Genomic DNA, 14,484 nt, shown 5'->3' on the forward strand with positions numbered 1-14,484 from the left:
TGATGAACTGAAATGGAAACAAGCTGAAAATTAAATATAATTTCAAAAGCCATGAAAATCAGATGTTCTCAATTCAGCATTGCTGAGGATGATACAGGATTACTACAGATAAGAAATATTTTTGAGCCATCCTAAATGGGATGATGGTGGAAGGATGTCTGGTGCTAAATAAAGGAAGGACTGGCAGCTACTGTTAAACCTGAAAGATTGCAAAATTTATTTATTTATTTATTTATTTTTTAAACTTTTATACCGCCCCATCCCCGGAGGGCTCTGGGCGGTGTACAGCAGAAATAAAACAATATAGACAATTAAAACATTTAAAAGCAGCGATAACCATAACAACGTTCCTAATAAATATGTAATAAATTACAGTAATAAATAGCGTTCAGTGATTTACTGTTGTGGTTCCCTTCCCTTCCCCAAAGGGGGAGAAAGGCGTCCGACATTCTAATCTAAAAATTCCCTCCCCTCTCTAAAAAGAGGGGGATGGCGAGTCTGAGATGACAATTGGCCCAGATGTCGGGGCCGAAGCCGGGGGCGGGGGCACCATCAACGGCCGGTTCCTCCAAAGGTCCGGCGGAACAACTCCGTCTTACAGGCCCTGCGGAACTCACCCAGGTCCCGCAGGGCCCGGACAGCTGGAGGAAGAGTGTTCCACCAGGCCGGGGCCAGAGCCGTAAAGGCTCTGGCCCGTGTGGAGGCCAGCTGTATCATCGAGGGGCCAGGGACCACCAGTAAATTGGCCTCAACCTATCGGAGAGGCCGTGCAGGGACGTATGGGGTGATGCGGTCTCGAAGATACGATGGTCCCAGGCCGCGTAGGGCCTTAAAGGTCAATACCAGCACCTTGAAGATCAATTTTGAAGAGCATTATTTTTATTTTTATTTATTTATTAGATTTTTATACCGCCCTATCCCCGAGGGGCTCCGGGCGGTGTACAACAATAAACATAATAAAATGGCAAAATCTTTAAAAGCTGCGATAAAACAGTAAAAGCTAAATCTTATAAATACAATACAATAAAATACAATAAAAATACAATAATACATATAATACAATAAAAATACAATAATAAATATAAATGGCATCCAGCTGCTCCGTATTTGAAATCCTCTCCCCAAGAGGGAGTAATGGCAGGTCCCAGATGTAGAGGGCCATGAGGCAGAGGGCCATGAAAGGGGGAGGCACCATCAGCGGCCGGTTCCTCCAAAGGCCCGGCGGAACAGCTCCGTCTTACAGGCCCTGCGGAACTCACCAAGGTCCCGCAGGGCCCGGACAGTTGGAGGAAGAGCGTTCCACCAGGAAGGGGCCAGAGCCGTGAAGGCCCTGGCCCGTGTGGAGGCCAGCCGCATCACCGAGGGGCCAGGGACCACAAGTAGGTTGGCCTCAACTGATCGAAGAGGCCGTACAGGGACATATGGGGTGATGCGGTCTCGAAGATACGATGGTTAGTTACCAACATAAGACTACAGACAGCTGTGAGTACTGCCATGATTCATTTTGTTTAAAGTAACTTAGGGATGATCCAGGGGAATTACTAAACTTCATGCGGAAAGGAGGATAAGTCCTGAAACCGCTAGAGCAAATAGCTTTACTATGCAGATTAATTTTTTTACCACCCTAATAACTAGCCTTTAAAAGAATTATATTACAAAAGTAGAGAAATTCCCCAATGATGTGGCAATGCAGATTAGTTCAGCGGTAAAGCAGTAAAATTTCCTGCAATCCAAGTGAAATAGTAACACAAAGTATGGACACATAAGTATAAATATTGTCAAAGTCAACACTTAGAGATATTTATAACTCATGTTCAAAAAGCTGTGATACCAAGTTGAGAAACAAGTGCACACCCTTAAGTAAAATCCATTTCTAAATTTGAACATAACACAATATTATGGCCTTCCACACTAAATTTGCTAAATTATTTACTGACTCAGCCACTCAACATGACAATGCCTGTATGTGACTAATGGAAAGTATGTTGCCCATTATACATCTACCGTCATACAATACCCTGTCATACAATACCCTGTTTCCCCGAAAATAAGACATCCCCTGAAAATAAGACATAGTAGAGGTTTTCCTGAAGTGCTAAATATAAAGCATCCCCCGAAAGTAAGACATAGCAAAGTTTTTGTTTGGAAGCATGCCCATCGACCAGAGAATGCAGCTGTGGAGCAGAAAAATAAGACATCCCGTGAAAATAAGACATAGCGCATCTTTGGGAGCAAAAATTAATATAAGACACTGTCTTATTTTCGGGAAAAGAGTATCAGCCTGAGCTGAATTCAATGGGCTTAGAAAGCTGCAACTGCTTGGGATCGCACTGTGATGTATTTTAACTTGTGGGTATTTGAAACTTGGCAGAATTTCCGTACCACATTTCAACAAGCAATTCAGAAAGCTCTTCAGAGCTTGCCTACCTTGATAGTAAATATACAGTGAAAATCCATTTCAGAAGTGGCTTGAGTATCTTATGATTAAGCGGCAAGCAAAAAAAGGCTCCCTGCCATGAAACTGTTCCAAGATTTCAAACCAAAACTAGCAAATACAGATTTTATTCATTTTTGCTGTACTATTTTCACATGGTAAGGGGTAAGTCATTCATTGCAGGGTGCTTAATAGAACTATACTGGGCCAGAACTATGTTTTATTCATTGGTCACTACCATATTTACATACAGACTTCAGATCTGTCACACATTTTCAACAGTACCTCACAATCAGTTTCCTCACATCATTTTAATAACCCACTATCTGGAATGATGAAAAACTTAGGACTTTGCCTGCATCAGCTCTGGAAGCAGAGGTTGGAACTGCTGGAAGAGTGGATTTCCTGTAAATGTGGACTACATACAGCTCTTGCCACCACAAAAATGGATAATGAAGATAATGAACACATTTTTTTCCGATAAATTGTCTGAAATATTTTTTGATGAAAAGTGTATTTTATAAAATTTGCTATTGAATAATCATGAAGATGAAGTATTTGCCCTGACCTGGGTGGGCCAGGCTAGCCCCTCGTCAGATCTCAGAAGCTAAGCAGGGCCAGCCTTGGTTAATATTTAGATGGGAGACCACAAAGAAATACCAGGGTCTCTATGCAGAAGGCAGCGATGGCAAATCACCTCTGTTAGTCCCTGGAAAACCCTACTTTGTTGCCATAAGTGAGCTGCAACCTGTTGGCACTTCACACTCACACAGAGAGAGTATGTGCTAAAACCTGTCCCTTGAAATTAGGTTATTTGTTAATCTGTTGTAGCGTGAGTGATACAGCTACAAAAGTGCTTTCAAGAGGCAATCTGAAGAAAGTAAATAGCAAAAGATTGCCATACCTGCACTCCCTTCTACTTCCTACAAAATTGGATAAGGCAAATAAACCTATAAATACTTCAGAAGTATCACAATTGCAGTATATACTGGTACATGTGAATCAGAGGAGGAACACTGACAATGAGAGCCCAAGAAAGCAAGAGGGGCAATTAATTTGAACATACTGGGGCTTTCCCCACTTACCTTCTGCTGCGCGCTACTCCGGGAAAGTAGCGCGGGGTCCAGCGGCGCTCCCCACTTGCAAGGGTGGCAACCACACAGCCGCCCCGACACTGCCGCTCTTGCACCACCTCAGCGCGCGTCATTCCTGGCGCTGAAGAAATGGCACGACGCGCGCTGAGGGGGCGCGAGAGCGGCGCGCAGCAGAAGGTGAGTGGGGAAAGCCCCACTGTCTGAGGAATGAGGATTAAATTTAAGAAGCAAGCTGCTCAAGATCAAAATAAGTTGTGTTCACAGGCTCCAGCTGTCACTCAGCCCATGAAGCTTTTTCTGAGCCAGATCATTAGTATATCAAGGCCAGTACTATCTTCTGTGACTGGCAGTGGTTCTCCACGGACTCACGTAGACATCTTTCACATCATCTACTACCTGATTTGTTTCTAAATGCCACTGACTGAACCTGCAACCTTTCAAATAAAAAGCAGATGATCATACACAACTGGACAGAAGCTCTAAGTACTTTCCCAAATATGAATTAGAATATTAGAGACTGTTAAGGTTGGAGTGGATCAAGAGATTTGGCTTGCTTTTCCAGAAACCCTGGCATAGTAAAATCAAGAACACAAATCCAGTGCATGTAAATATTGTTTGGTGTATTGTACTTTGTTATTTTATTTACTGTTTTTGTTATTCCTGTTCTGAAAAAAGAAAGGCAAAAAATTTCTAAGCACATGCTCTACCAATGAACCACAGCCTCTCCCTTTTTGAGAATTTAAAACTTTGAAAATTCAACCTACCTTTCCTCAACTAGTACTAGGACAGGAACAAAGGTTGCCTATTATCATCAATAATCTATGGTGCATCCAGATTATGATTTTTTATTTTTTATAAAATGTAGTTTCATTATGAATGGAACAGAAAGAAAAAAGCAAGAATCAAAACAAATATTGCTATTATATCAGAAGAAACAAAGAAATTGTGTGTAATTACACACAATAATGTGATAAACAACAGACACTTATAATAGCAGTTACTGCCAATAGCGAGTGACATAATAAACATAAAATAATACTTATGATAATCTTATGAAAATCATAAAATATCTTACGCAATATATGATGAACAAGATAATAACAGACAATGTTATAATGTAAATCCAAATAGATCAAGCAGATAAAAATAACTGTTTACTATTATACATTTTAAGAATAATTCCCACATATTAAACATTAAATACACATTGTTTCACCTATTCATAATATATATAAATGTTTCATGAGGACTATAAGTAATTTATGCACCACATTTCAACAACCTCTTTTTCAACTTGTCATTTTAAAGAATTAGATCATAAAGCTTTTGATTTATTCCGAAAATTCCTTGATTGGTCTTATTTACAAAATTTGTTAATTGTGCCATTATTGCATATTCACCTGGTTTGCTTTCCCAATTCTCTTGTTTTGGACATTCTTCTGCTTTCCATTTTATTGTGAATATAATTTGAAGCAGTTCCTCTGAGATTTTAGGAATGTTTCTTGGCAAATAACATACTCCTGGAATCCATAATGAGTTTTATTTTTAAGATTTCTTTATGTATTTCTTTCCAATTTTTTACACATTTACCACATATGGTAAACGGTACCATCTACTTCTTTAAGAAGAGGAAGAAGAGTTGGATTTATATTCCCCCCTTTCTCTCCTGTAGAAGACTCAAAGGGGCTTACAAACTCCTTACCCTTCCCCCCCTCACAACAAACACCCTGTGAGGTAGGTGGGGCTGAGAGAGCTCAGAAGAACTGTGACTAGCCCAAGGTCACCCAGCTGGTGTGTGTTGCAGTGTACAGGCTAATCTAAATTCCCCAGATAAGCCTCCACAGCTCAGGCGGCAGAGTGGGGAATCAAACCCGGTTCCTCCAGATTAGAGTACACCTGCTCTTAACCACTTCGCCATCACTGCTGCTCAACATTTACATTTCCAATATTGCCCTTTATTGTTCTTGTCTATTGAGATTTCGGATTATTTCTACTTCACAACAGGAGCACAAAGTACTTGATTTTATTCAAACCATTAGTCTGATCTGTAAGCCCTTCTAGGCAGCAACTTTGCTTTCTTAAACTTCTAAGTGACTTGGATTACCCTTAAGTTTTTCACATCTGAAGAAGCAGCCAAAGATTAGCTTGATTTAGAAGCTGAAGCTGAATACACAGAAATTAGAGGAGCCATTAAATGCGAAAACAAACCACAGAAGAACTGGTTGAGCACAAGGCTTAGGATCACAAAAGTAAACCCGCACGAAGACGAGACATTCCAAGCTGAAGTTGGTTAATGAGAGGAGTACGTCTTCAGTGGCATGTTAATGCAGCAGATTGCAAGCCATCTGAAAATAAACATTCAGCCAAAGCCAGCAACAGATGTTTGATAGAAGTGTCCCATCTTAAAATCTTCTGCAGTACATTACTGTGACTCTGACATTGGAAAATATAGTGCTAAAGATAAACAAGTATGAAATATCACTATGTCTGGCATTTAACAACACTGGAAAATGACTGTGTTAATTGCTACACAGAGAGCCCATACAGAAGAAAAAAAGCTTTATTTCTAGCTCCACAGAATTCCGTGGAGCTACTTTCATCCAATATTTTAAGCCAGGAAAAGATCAAATCAGTGGGCAATGGAGAAGAAGGTAGGTTGCCATTCCCTGCTTCCACTCAGTGGCCAGTTAGCTGGTTGGAGAATGTGTGTGTGTATGGGGGGTGGGTGGGAATGGCAAGCAACAGGCGGAGTATGTCAGCAGCATCCCAACATGCTGACATCACTCCCTGTGTACCCAGAAGTGACATCAGCTGGGCGAACTATTGCATTTGAGCAAAGTATGATTTAATCGTTCAGCTTTACTCAAATGCCAAAGCATTTCTAGCAATATGCTGATGCTACATCTGGGTTCACAGGGAGAGATGTCAGTGCACCGCCACTGATGTCACTGTGTCAACAGCAAGGGCCCCCTGTGCTGACAACTCTCCCTGCCAGCTAAAGAGGGGAAGCTCACTGAAATTGCTCATTTGAATAAAACACAGGAAGAATAACCAGAGTAGTGAATTGCATTATTAGAATTTTATTTTTGAATATGAAGAAGAAGAAAAGTTTGGATTTATATCCTCCCTATCTCTCCTGTAGGAGACTCAAAGAGGCTTACAATCTCCTTGCCCTTCCCCCCTCACAACAAACACCCTGTGAGGTAGGTGGGACTGAGAGAGCTTCGGAAAGCTGTGACTAGCCCAAGGTCACCCAGCTGGTGTATGTGGGAGTGCACAGGCTAATCTGGATTCCCCAGATAAGTCTCCTCAGCTCAGGCAGCAGAGCGGGGAATCAAACCCGGTTCCTCTAGATTAGAATGCACCTGCTCTTAACCACTACGCCACTGCTGCTCTCACAATGAGCCACACAAATACTCAATGAGTCATGAGCCACACAAATACTCAAAGCTACGTTATCTAGCACATTTCAGTGTTCAAACACAAACTTTCTTTCCTTTGGTGGCTCTGGATGGGCCACCATTATTGGCATATGACAGGTAGCGACTGGAAGAGGCTGAGAAGCAGTGGCTGGTCTCAGGTCCCAGTACACAGCTGGCTAGAGCGAAGGATTTCCCACTAAGTTATAACAGTCTTATATTGTATTGATGAAGCAGGTGCCGGCCATGAAAAGATATGCCACAACCAACTTATACGCCTGTTTTACTTTGGCCTCAGCTAGAGCTGCCAATCTCTAGGTAGGGCCTGGAGATATCCTGGAGTTACAGCTGATCCACAGAGATCTGCTGTCCTGGAGAAAATGGCAACATCATAGGTGGTCTCTATGGAAATACGTTGCTGCTGAATTCCCTCCCCTCCTCAAATTTCACTCTCCCTAATCTCTGCCCCCAGATATCCAGGAACTTCACAATCCAGAGTTGGCAACAGACTAAGAACCATCTGTGTAGATTAGCTGTACTATAATGTGTGTGTGGTAACAGGCATAGTTATTAGACACACAATTTGGATGTGAGTTTTTTTCCCATTTTACAATTAAGAAAACTTTCTCCCATTTTACTGCCTGTACAGCTAAGAGAACCTGACTTTTGGGGATAGGAAGCACCCTTAGAAATTCTCTTAGTTTTTTTCGCACAAAGAGAGGTTTTTAATACAGAAAAAAAGCATCTGGGCATTTCTGACAAAACACTTACAATATTTCTATACTGATACTTTTCAAACAACTGTTTTCGGAAAACCATACACCAATAATAAAATTACAAACTTTAAACAGAAAGTGTAAACTCCAAATGTGCAGTGAAATAGCAAAATAGCAGATTAATAAAGTGAATGACCAGGAACACGTGAACAGTATGTATGTATGCGTGCATCATAACCAAGGACCAACTGATAAGCTACTCCAGACAGGAATATCTGGCAGTAACAGAGCTAAGTAAACAGCTTGAAGCAGGGCATTCCAGAGGTCTCCTGAAGCAATTGAGAAGACCCTGCATTTCTTCTGGAGGTTAATTCAACCCATGAACAAGACAATAACTTGAACCAAGATCTTAGACAATGAAACAATTCCTCTATTAGCCTTTAGAACTTTATAAATGGAAGCCAGCACCCTGAATGTGGCCCAGAAACATACAAGTGTCCTGAATGGTTGCTTTAACGCTGTGATGCAACTGAATTATGGTGGCTAAGAGAAGTGTCTGTTTTTCTGCAGAAGGTGCCACTGATATACTGGTCAAATCTAATACAAAGGAACCCCAGATCAGAGCCAACACCTGGAAATCTGAAAACAGTGTTTGGACCAAAAGTGTCATCAAGTTGAAACCTGATTTTTCAAGGAGAAGACAACTCCCAACTAATCTTTTAGATTCAAACTAGTCCACTGAGTCACTCACTATCATTGTGCATGTTAAGTGCCATCAATGTCCTCTAAGATATCCTATCATTAATAGCTTTCCTCAGGTCTTGCAAACAGGGCTGTGGGATAAAACACAAGATAAAACCTAGACATCCTATGCTAGGAAGTAACATAGTTCTCAGAGACACATGCAGCATTAAGCATTTCTTGTTTAGAAGCTAAACAATGAGGTTTTCTCAGGAAAGCTCCAGCTTTGCTTTATGACAAACTACACTGTCAACCGATATGAACCAATATCAAGGAGTACGGTTTAAATACATAAATACATTTAAGAATCATACTTTTCCAGCATATGTCCTTCAAGGCAGCTTAGAATCAAGACAGCCAGAGTACACTGGTTTAGTATCAAAAGTAAATATAAGGGAAGCAAAAAGAGAACTGAGAACCAACCACAATGTCCCTTATTTTTTATTCACTTCCAACTGTTGGTCAGCAATCATCAATGCCTTCTTTGCACAATATTGTATAAATCAAAAACAAACTTACAGCTTTAGTATAAAAAGCATGATCTAATAAAATGTCTGGCATATTCAAAACTGCCTGCTCTATACACAGTGCAGTGCCACACACCCATCTCAGACCATTGAGTTGAGTTGCACTGACAGTCTTTTATATCTCTTGGCAGTTTGGGATATCTATACAAGATACCAATCCAGCCATCTTCTTCTCTGAAGAATTAAGTACCAATGATGCAGAATCATATAACGACTTCTTAGTAGTACTTAAAAGGACAAAGTACTGAGCAGCACATACTATCTAGGTGCAAAGTTACTCCACAGTTCTATAGCAATTTCACCTGTTTTCTGGTTTTATTGTGCTTAGGGTTCACGGGACAGAGAGACATTCTTAATACATTTTGACGTCTGCTCCCTTGGCACAATCCCTCCCTCGGGCCACAGAGTTTCTTCTCACAAACGACTTAGGAGGAAGCAAACCTTCAATGTATGCAGAGCGGCTTCCTTCCGTGTAAACATGCACACCTTCGCGGCTGGGTTTCTCAAACGGGCACAAACTAAAGTGGACCAACATGAATATGGATGACAGGTCTTCCGATTCAGCTACGTTGCTAACGGTGAGTGAAAAATGGAGAACGAATGCCGGGTCTCAAACGGCTATACAAGAAGAAGGGAGCAGAGCCACCGGTTGGCTGCAATGGATTTTCCACTTACCTGAGCCAGGACTGTCAGGACGCCGCCGGTCCACCCTTTACGCGAGGCTGCCAACGTGACACCTCCTGCCACAGCAGCGGCCACCCACAGGCCCATCCCCCGCTTATGGCTCCTGGGGGCTCTCAGCGCAGCCGCCGCGCCCCGCAAACAACCTCGAGCAGCAGTCGCTAAAGCACCTCTCCAGGCCACCGCCATTTTCCCGGAAGTAGAAAGGGCTCCGAGGTAGCTTATCCAAACACCTTGGCTGTCAGGAGCACGCGCATGCGCGGTTTCCATCGGCTCTTCGGGACGGGACAGCCGCATAAAGTTTGCGCATGCGCATTACTGAAAAGAGAGGACGTATTGTCATGTTCTTTCCTTTTGGCTGGCAGGTCAAAGTAGGGCATAACCATGCTTGTGCCTCTTCCTGAATGGCAGGAGGAGAATACCACTTGGTCAGCAGGGTGAAGCCAGGCATTGCTATGTTCCAGTTCCTTAAGGCAAAGCTCCTTTTTGCTGACCAAGCTGGGTGACGTTATTCCCGTGCTCTTCACAGGCAGGCAGGACTCCTGTGGTAACACAGAAAACTATTGAGTCGGGGAGGAACTTTGCTTACCCTAAAAACTGAGAGAACTGAAGGCTGTGTGTAAATACTGCTCTCACAGTATCAACTGAAGCTCTCAGTTCTGGGATTATGGTTGAGGTGAAACAAACACTGTGTTTGTGGCTTTGCTTCAGCCCAGGGCCTGAAGGAGCAGGGAGGGTACACATTTTTTTCTCTATACATGAATGTTTACCTTGAAGAAGGTACACCAAGGGGCGAGATGCAGGTTGGCTCAATGGAGATTATTTAGGGTTGTAAACGCAGGGAGCTGCAAAACTCCCAGAATTACAACTGGTTTCCAGACAACGGGGATCAGGAACCGCTGCAGTTATAGCCGAGGTCCTCTGCTAGCTGTACGGGCTGTGTGCTTGCCTGTAGTCCGGCCCCAGGGAAGGATGCCAACCCCCCCTTCTCCCCCCCTCAGTAGTGACTCTGACTCTAGGCTCAGGGCCTCCCAAGGCCTCCCTGGGCATTGCATGTCTGCTTCTAGCCCTGTTCCAGGGTGGCTTCTCTGTGCTCAATGCTAGAATAGGAATGTGTTTGTCTTCCCTTGCACATTAATCACCCCAAAAGATTTTCAAGCACTAGAAAGTTTTCTTTTTACAGCATGAATATCTACAGCTGGATGAAACTGCAAGAGGGAGGGAGGGAAATACCAGGGGTACTTACAGTGGTGGGATCCAAAAATTTTAATAACAGGTTTTGATGGTGGTAGGATTCAAACAGTGGCGCCGCCTCACACACGCACCTCCAGCCCCTATTGGGCAGGGAGGTTGCTTTAGTAACCCCTTCTCGGCACTCAGAAAAAATTAGTAACCACTTCTAGAGAAGTGGTGAGAACTGGTTGGATCCCACCTCTGGGTACTTACATTTAAAGCTCCACCCGCAAATGTCCTCCCTGTGCTTTACATGTAGTAGATAGCAGTATAATCAACCAGTCACTGATATTACCTGGTTTTGGGGGCATCAGGATGATGCCATAGTAAGAAAAAGCAGCCTTTGTGATTGCATATTAAGGTTGCTAGCAGGACTGGAGGAAAAAAATGTCCTGCCCTTTTTAAAGAGACTTTATGTAATGCTACTTACTTCTATGCCAGGGGTAGGGAACCTGCGGCTTGAGAGCCACACGTGGCTCTTCTGCCCTTGCACTGCGGCTCCACGAGCTGAGCCGCTGGCCCCATCCTTGCCCACCCTGCAGGCAGCAGGGCGGGCGCACCAACTGCCTGCGGCCAGCTGGGCCGCGCTGCGGGCTTCCCCTCTTGCCTGCCCCGTTGGAGCGGGGCAGGCGCTTTCCCTGTGGCTGGCGAGGCTGAGCCGCTGGCCCCATCCTTGCCGCATCCATGCGGTTCTCAGAATGAGCGGAGTAAAAGGTAAAAAAACCCCAATATATACAGTGTTATCTTTATTTTAAATGTCAAAAATTATTTGCGGTGCCAATTGTTTTCTTTTCCCATGGAAAACTGGTCCAAATGGCTCTTTGAGTGTTAAAGGTTCCCTACCCCTGTTCTATGCCATGAAAAACTTCAGCTATTTTCACACATTAAGCGTTTATCAAAAGAACAATGCATTTTTCTCCAGCCCTGTTGGCAATCATTTTTGTGTGTAGCCAACCATATCTGTTTTGGTGGTATCAGAATCAATCACGTATGCCTGCAACTTCCAACACCATAGGTATAATGAGAGAGGGGAAGAGGAAAAAATATACATGCTTAGACATGAAATACCTGCCTGCAATCATAATGAAGCGGCAGGTGAACAGAGAAATAATAATACAACAGCCGATTGCTGAAAAATGACAACATGCTGTCCTGGGGGGGTCACTTACTGGGTATAATGCTATATAGCCCTTCTTGAAATCAGTCATTATCTTCAGGGAACTGTTCTCTGTAGTATGAAAACCAGTTGCAAGTTTGGGCAATCTCTAGTCCCCACCTGAGGTTGGCAATAATGAGAAGTGTAGTGTCTGGTGTGCGGGGCTAGATCTGGGAAACCCTGGTTCAAATCTCCACTCTGCTAAGGAAGCTCACTGTTTGACCTTGTGCCTAGCACTCACTTTCACCTGAGCCTACCTCACAGAGTGGTTGTGAAGATAAAAACAGAGTAAGAAAGAATGATGTTGTGAGCACCTTTGGCTCCCCACTGCGTTAAAATCTACCTACCTACCTACCTACCTACCTACCTACCTACCTACCTACCTACCTACCTACCTACCTACCTACCTACCTGATAAACTGCCCACCCCTGAAGGGCTCTGGGTGGTGTACAACACATATTAAAACTATGTAAAGAAAACAATTTACAAAATACAATTTAAAACCAATATTACTAACTAACACATAAATATAGAAAATGGCAGGATGGTATTTCATTTTGTGTCGCGAGAGTTGGTCAAGAAGATGGTAAAACAGATCTTTGGACAAGATCTGTGCTGGCCCTGGGTGCTGTTTTCTGTTGATATGCTCCTGGTGTAAAGCATATCAAGTCACGGCTGATGAATGGCAAACCCATAGGATTTTCAAAGCAAAAGGTGATTTGCAATTTCAGAGGTGATTTGCAATTTCTTGCCTTTGCTGAGAGTGTTCTGAGAGAACTGTGACATCTCCAAAATCACCCAGCAGGCTTCATGTGGAGGAATGGGGAATCAAACCTGGTTCTCCAGATTAGAATCTTAACTACTCTACCATGCTGGGTCTCACATATTCCTGTTGACAGGCATGTACTCACTGCTGTGATAAGAACCCATAGAAATAAAGGACTCCTACTTAAAGCGACTGAATGAACAATAACCAGGTTTATAAATGTTTTAAGTAAATAAAGATACTATTAGTATTAAAAATAAAATGCAAACCTTTTCAATGTTAACCTAATGTGAGATTTCTGTGCTTTATGTAAGGGGGTAGAAAGTGGCCTGGAGCTTCTTCACAAGTGGGTCCTGAAAGGCGGAACAGGAGTAAATGTGAGGCCCACTTCCAAGAGTTAGGCTCATTCCGCACATGCAGAATAATGCACTTTCAAACTGCTTTCAGTGCTCTTTGAAGTGGAATAGCAAAATCCACTTGCGAACAGTTGTGAAAGTGCTTTGAAAAAGCATTACTTTGCTTGTGCGGAAGGGGCTAGAGAACAATTGCATTCAACAGAAACTGGTGTTCTCAATCTCATTTGCAAAAGTAACCTTAAAAACCAAGTATTTTGTACAGGAAGGTTTTTAATTAATGATTCAGTGGGCCATAAAGCTGTATTTCCTTTCTTCCAAAATTGCCACTCCTTCTCCTGAATCCTATCACTGTGCAACAAGCCCAAAATCATTGCAAGGGAATGACAATCCTGAATTTTAAAATGACTAAAAACCTCATGCCGTTCCACCTCCTATTTTGCAGCTGCAAAAACTCCCTTTGCCAAAAATAACATGAGGTTTGATTAACTGGGATGTCCATGGGCAATAAAACCAGGGAATCTATCCTCATATTTCGGCAACATAAAACCTAGTTCTTATCTTTCATCTAATCCTTCTTTCCCGGAAACCTTAAAACTTTATCCATCACCTCCCATGAAGATGACACCAGCAATGGGGGAATGCTGCCTGGTATTGGAATTCTTTCAGTCATGAGCAGGAGCAAAATTGTAAAAGTATTGTACCAAAGGTTTGAACTAAACAGGTCTGTGTCCAACTCCACTGTTTGTACTCTGGGTCCTTAATCAAATAGCTGTGCGGAATAGTAAAATCCACTTGCAAACAATTGTGAAAGTGGATTGAAAGTGCATTATTCTGCATGTGCGGAAGGGGCCTCAGTGTGTGTGTATGTACACTCTTCATTCTTTGCATTGGGTGGAGAATTTCCACAGTTCACGTCTAGTAAGAAGTATGCCTTATGGCAAAACACTTTGTGCTCCGTTCAGTCCTCCTCTGTGAGTGCACCACCACCTATGTTTCTCCCCGTTCCCTCCCACCAAGAAAGAACATAAGAGTGCTCTGTATGCCATTCCTATAGTGAATGGACACTCACTAGCCATGTTCTCAAGTTACAGTGAATGTATATACAATCTGTGTACAATTTATTCAATTAACACGTGAACAAGTATACACATAAGTTGCATGGCTACGTGGCACACACTTAAAACTCAGAACACTTCACTGCTTCTATGATAACCCAAAATACCCACTAATGATTCCTCAGAGGAGGAAATTAATGAGAAGAAAATGTGAGAGGAATGAATGATAAGAAAAACAAGGACATCAGTGTGAGAAACGCTTTGAACTGTTTTCCAACTGGGCCCAACCCCCATGAGGGAAGGAA

At 42.7% G+C, this 14,484-nt stretch overlaps 1 protein-coding gene across 1 annotated transcript in view; it reads right to left on the reverse strand.

The window, feature by feature from the left end:
* The window catches only part of MICU2 (mitochondrial calcium uptake 2), a 103,601-nt gene extending 93,747 nt beyond the window's left edge, over nucleotides 1–9,854 (reverse strand). Inside the window, exon 1 of the mRNA XM_048495097.1 lies at nucleotides 9,607–9,854. Within this exon, the coding sequence (XP_048351054.1) occupies nucleotides 9,607–9,801 (195 nt within the window). The 5' untranslated portion in view covers nucleotides 9,802–9,854. The remainder of the gene's footprint in view (nucleotides 1–9,606) is intronic.
* Nucleotides 9,855–14,484: the final 4,630 nt, after the last annotated feature.

The sequence above is a fragment of the Sphaerodactylus townsendi genome, linkage group LG04 (genome assembly GCF_021028975.2).
Source record: "Sphaerodactylus townsendi isolate TG3544 linkage group LG04, MPM_Stown_v2.3, whole genome shotgun sequence".
NCBI lineage: Eukaryota > Metazoa > Chordata > Lepidosauria > Squamata > Sphaerodactylidae > Sphaerodactylus > Sphaerodactylus townsendi.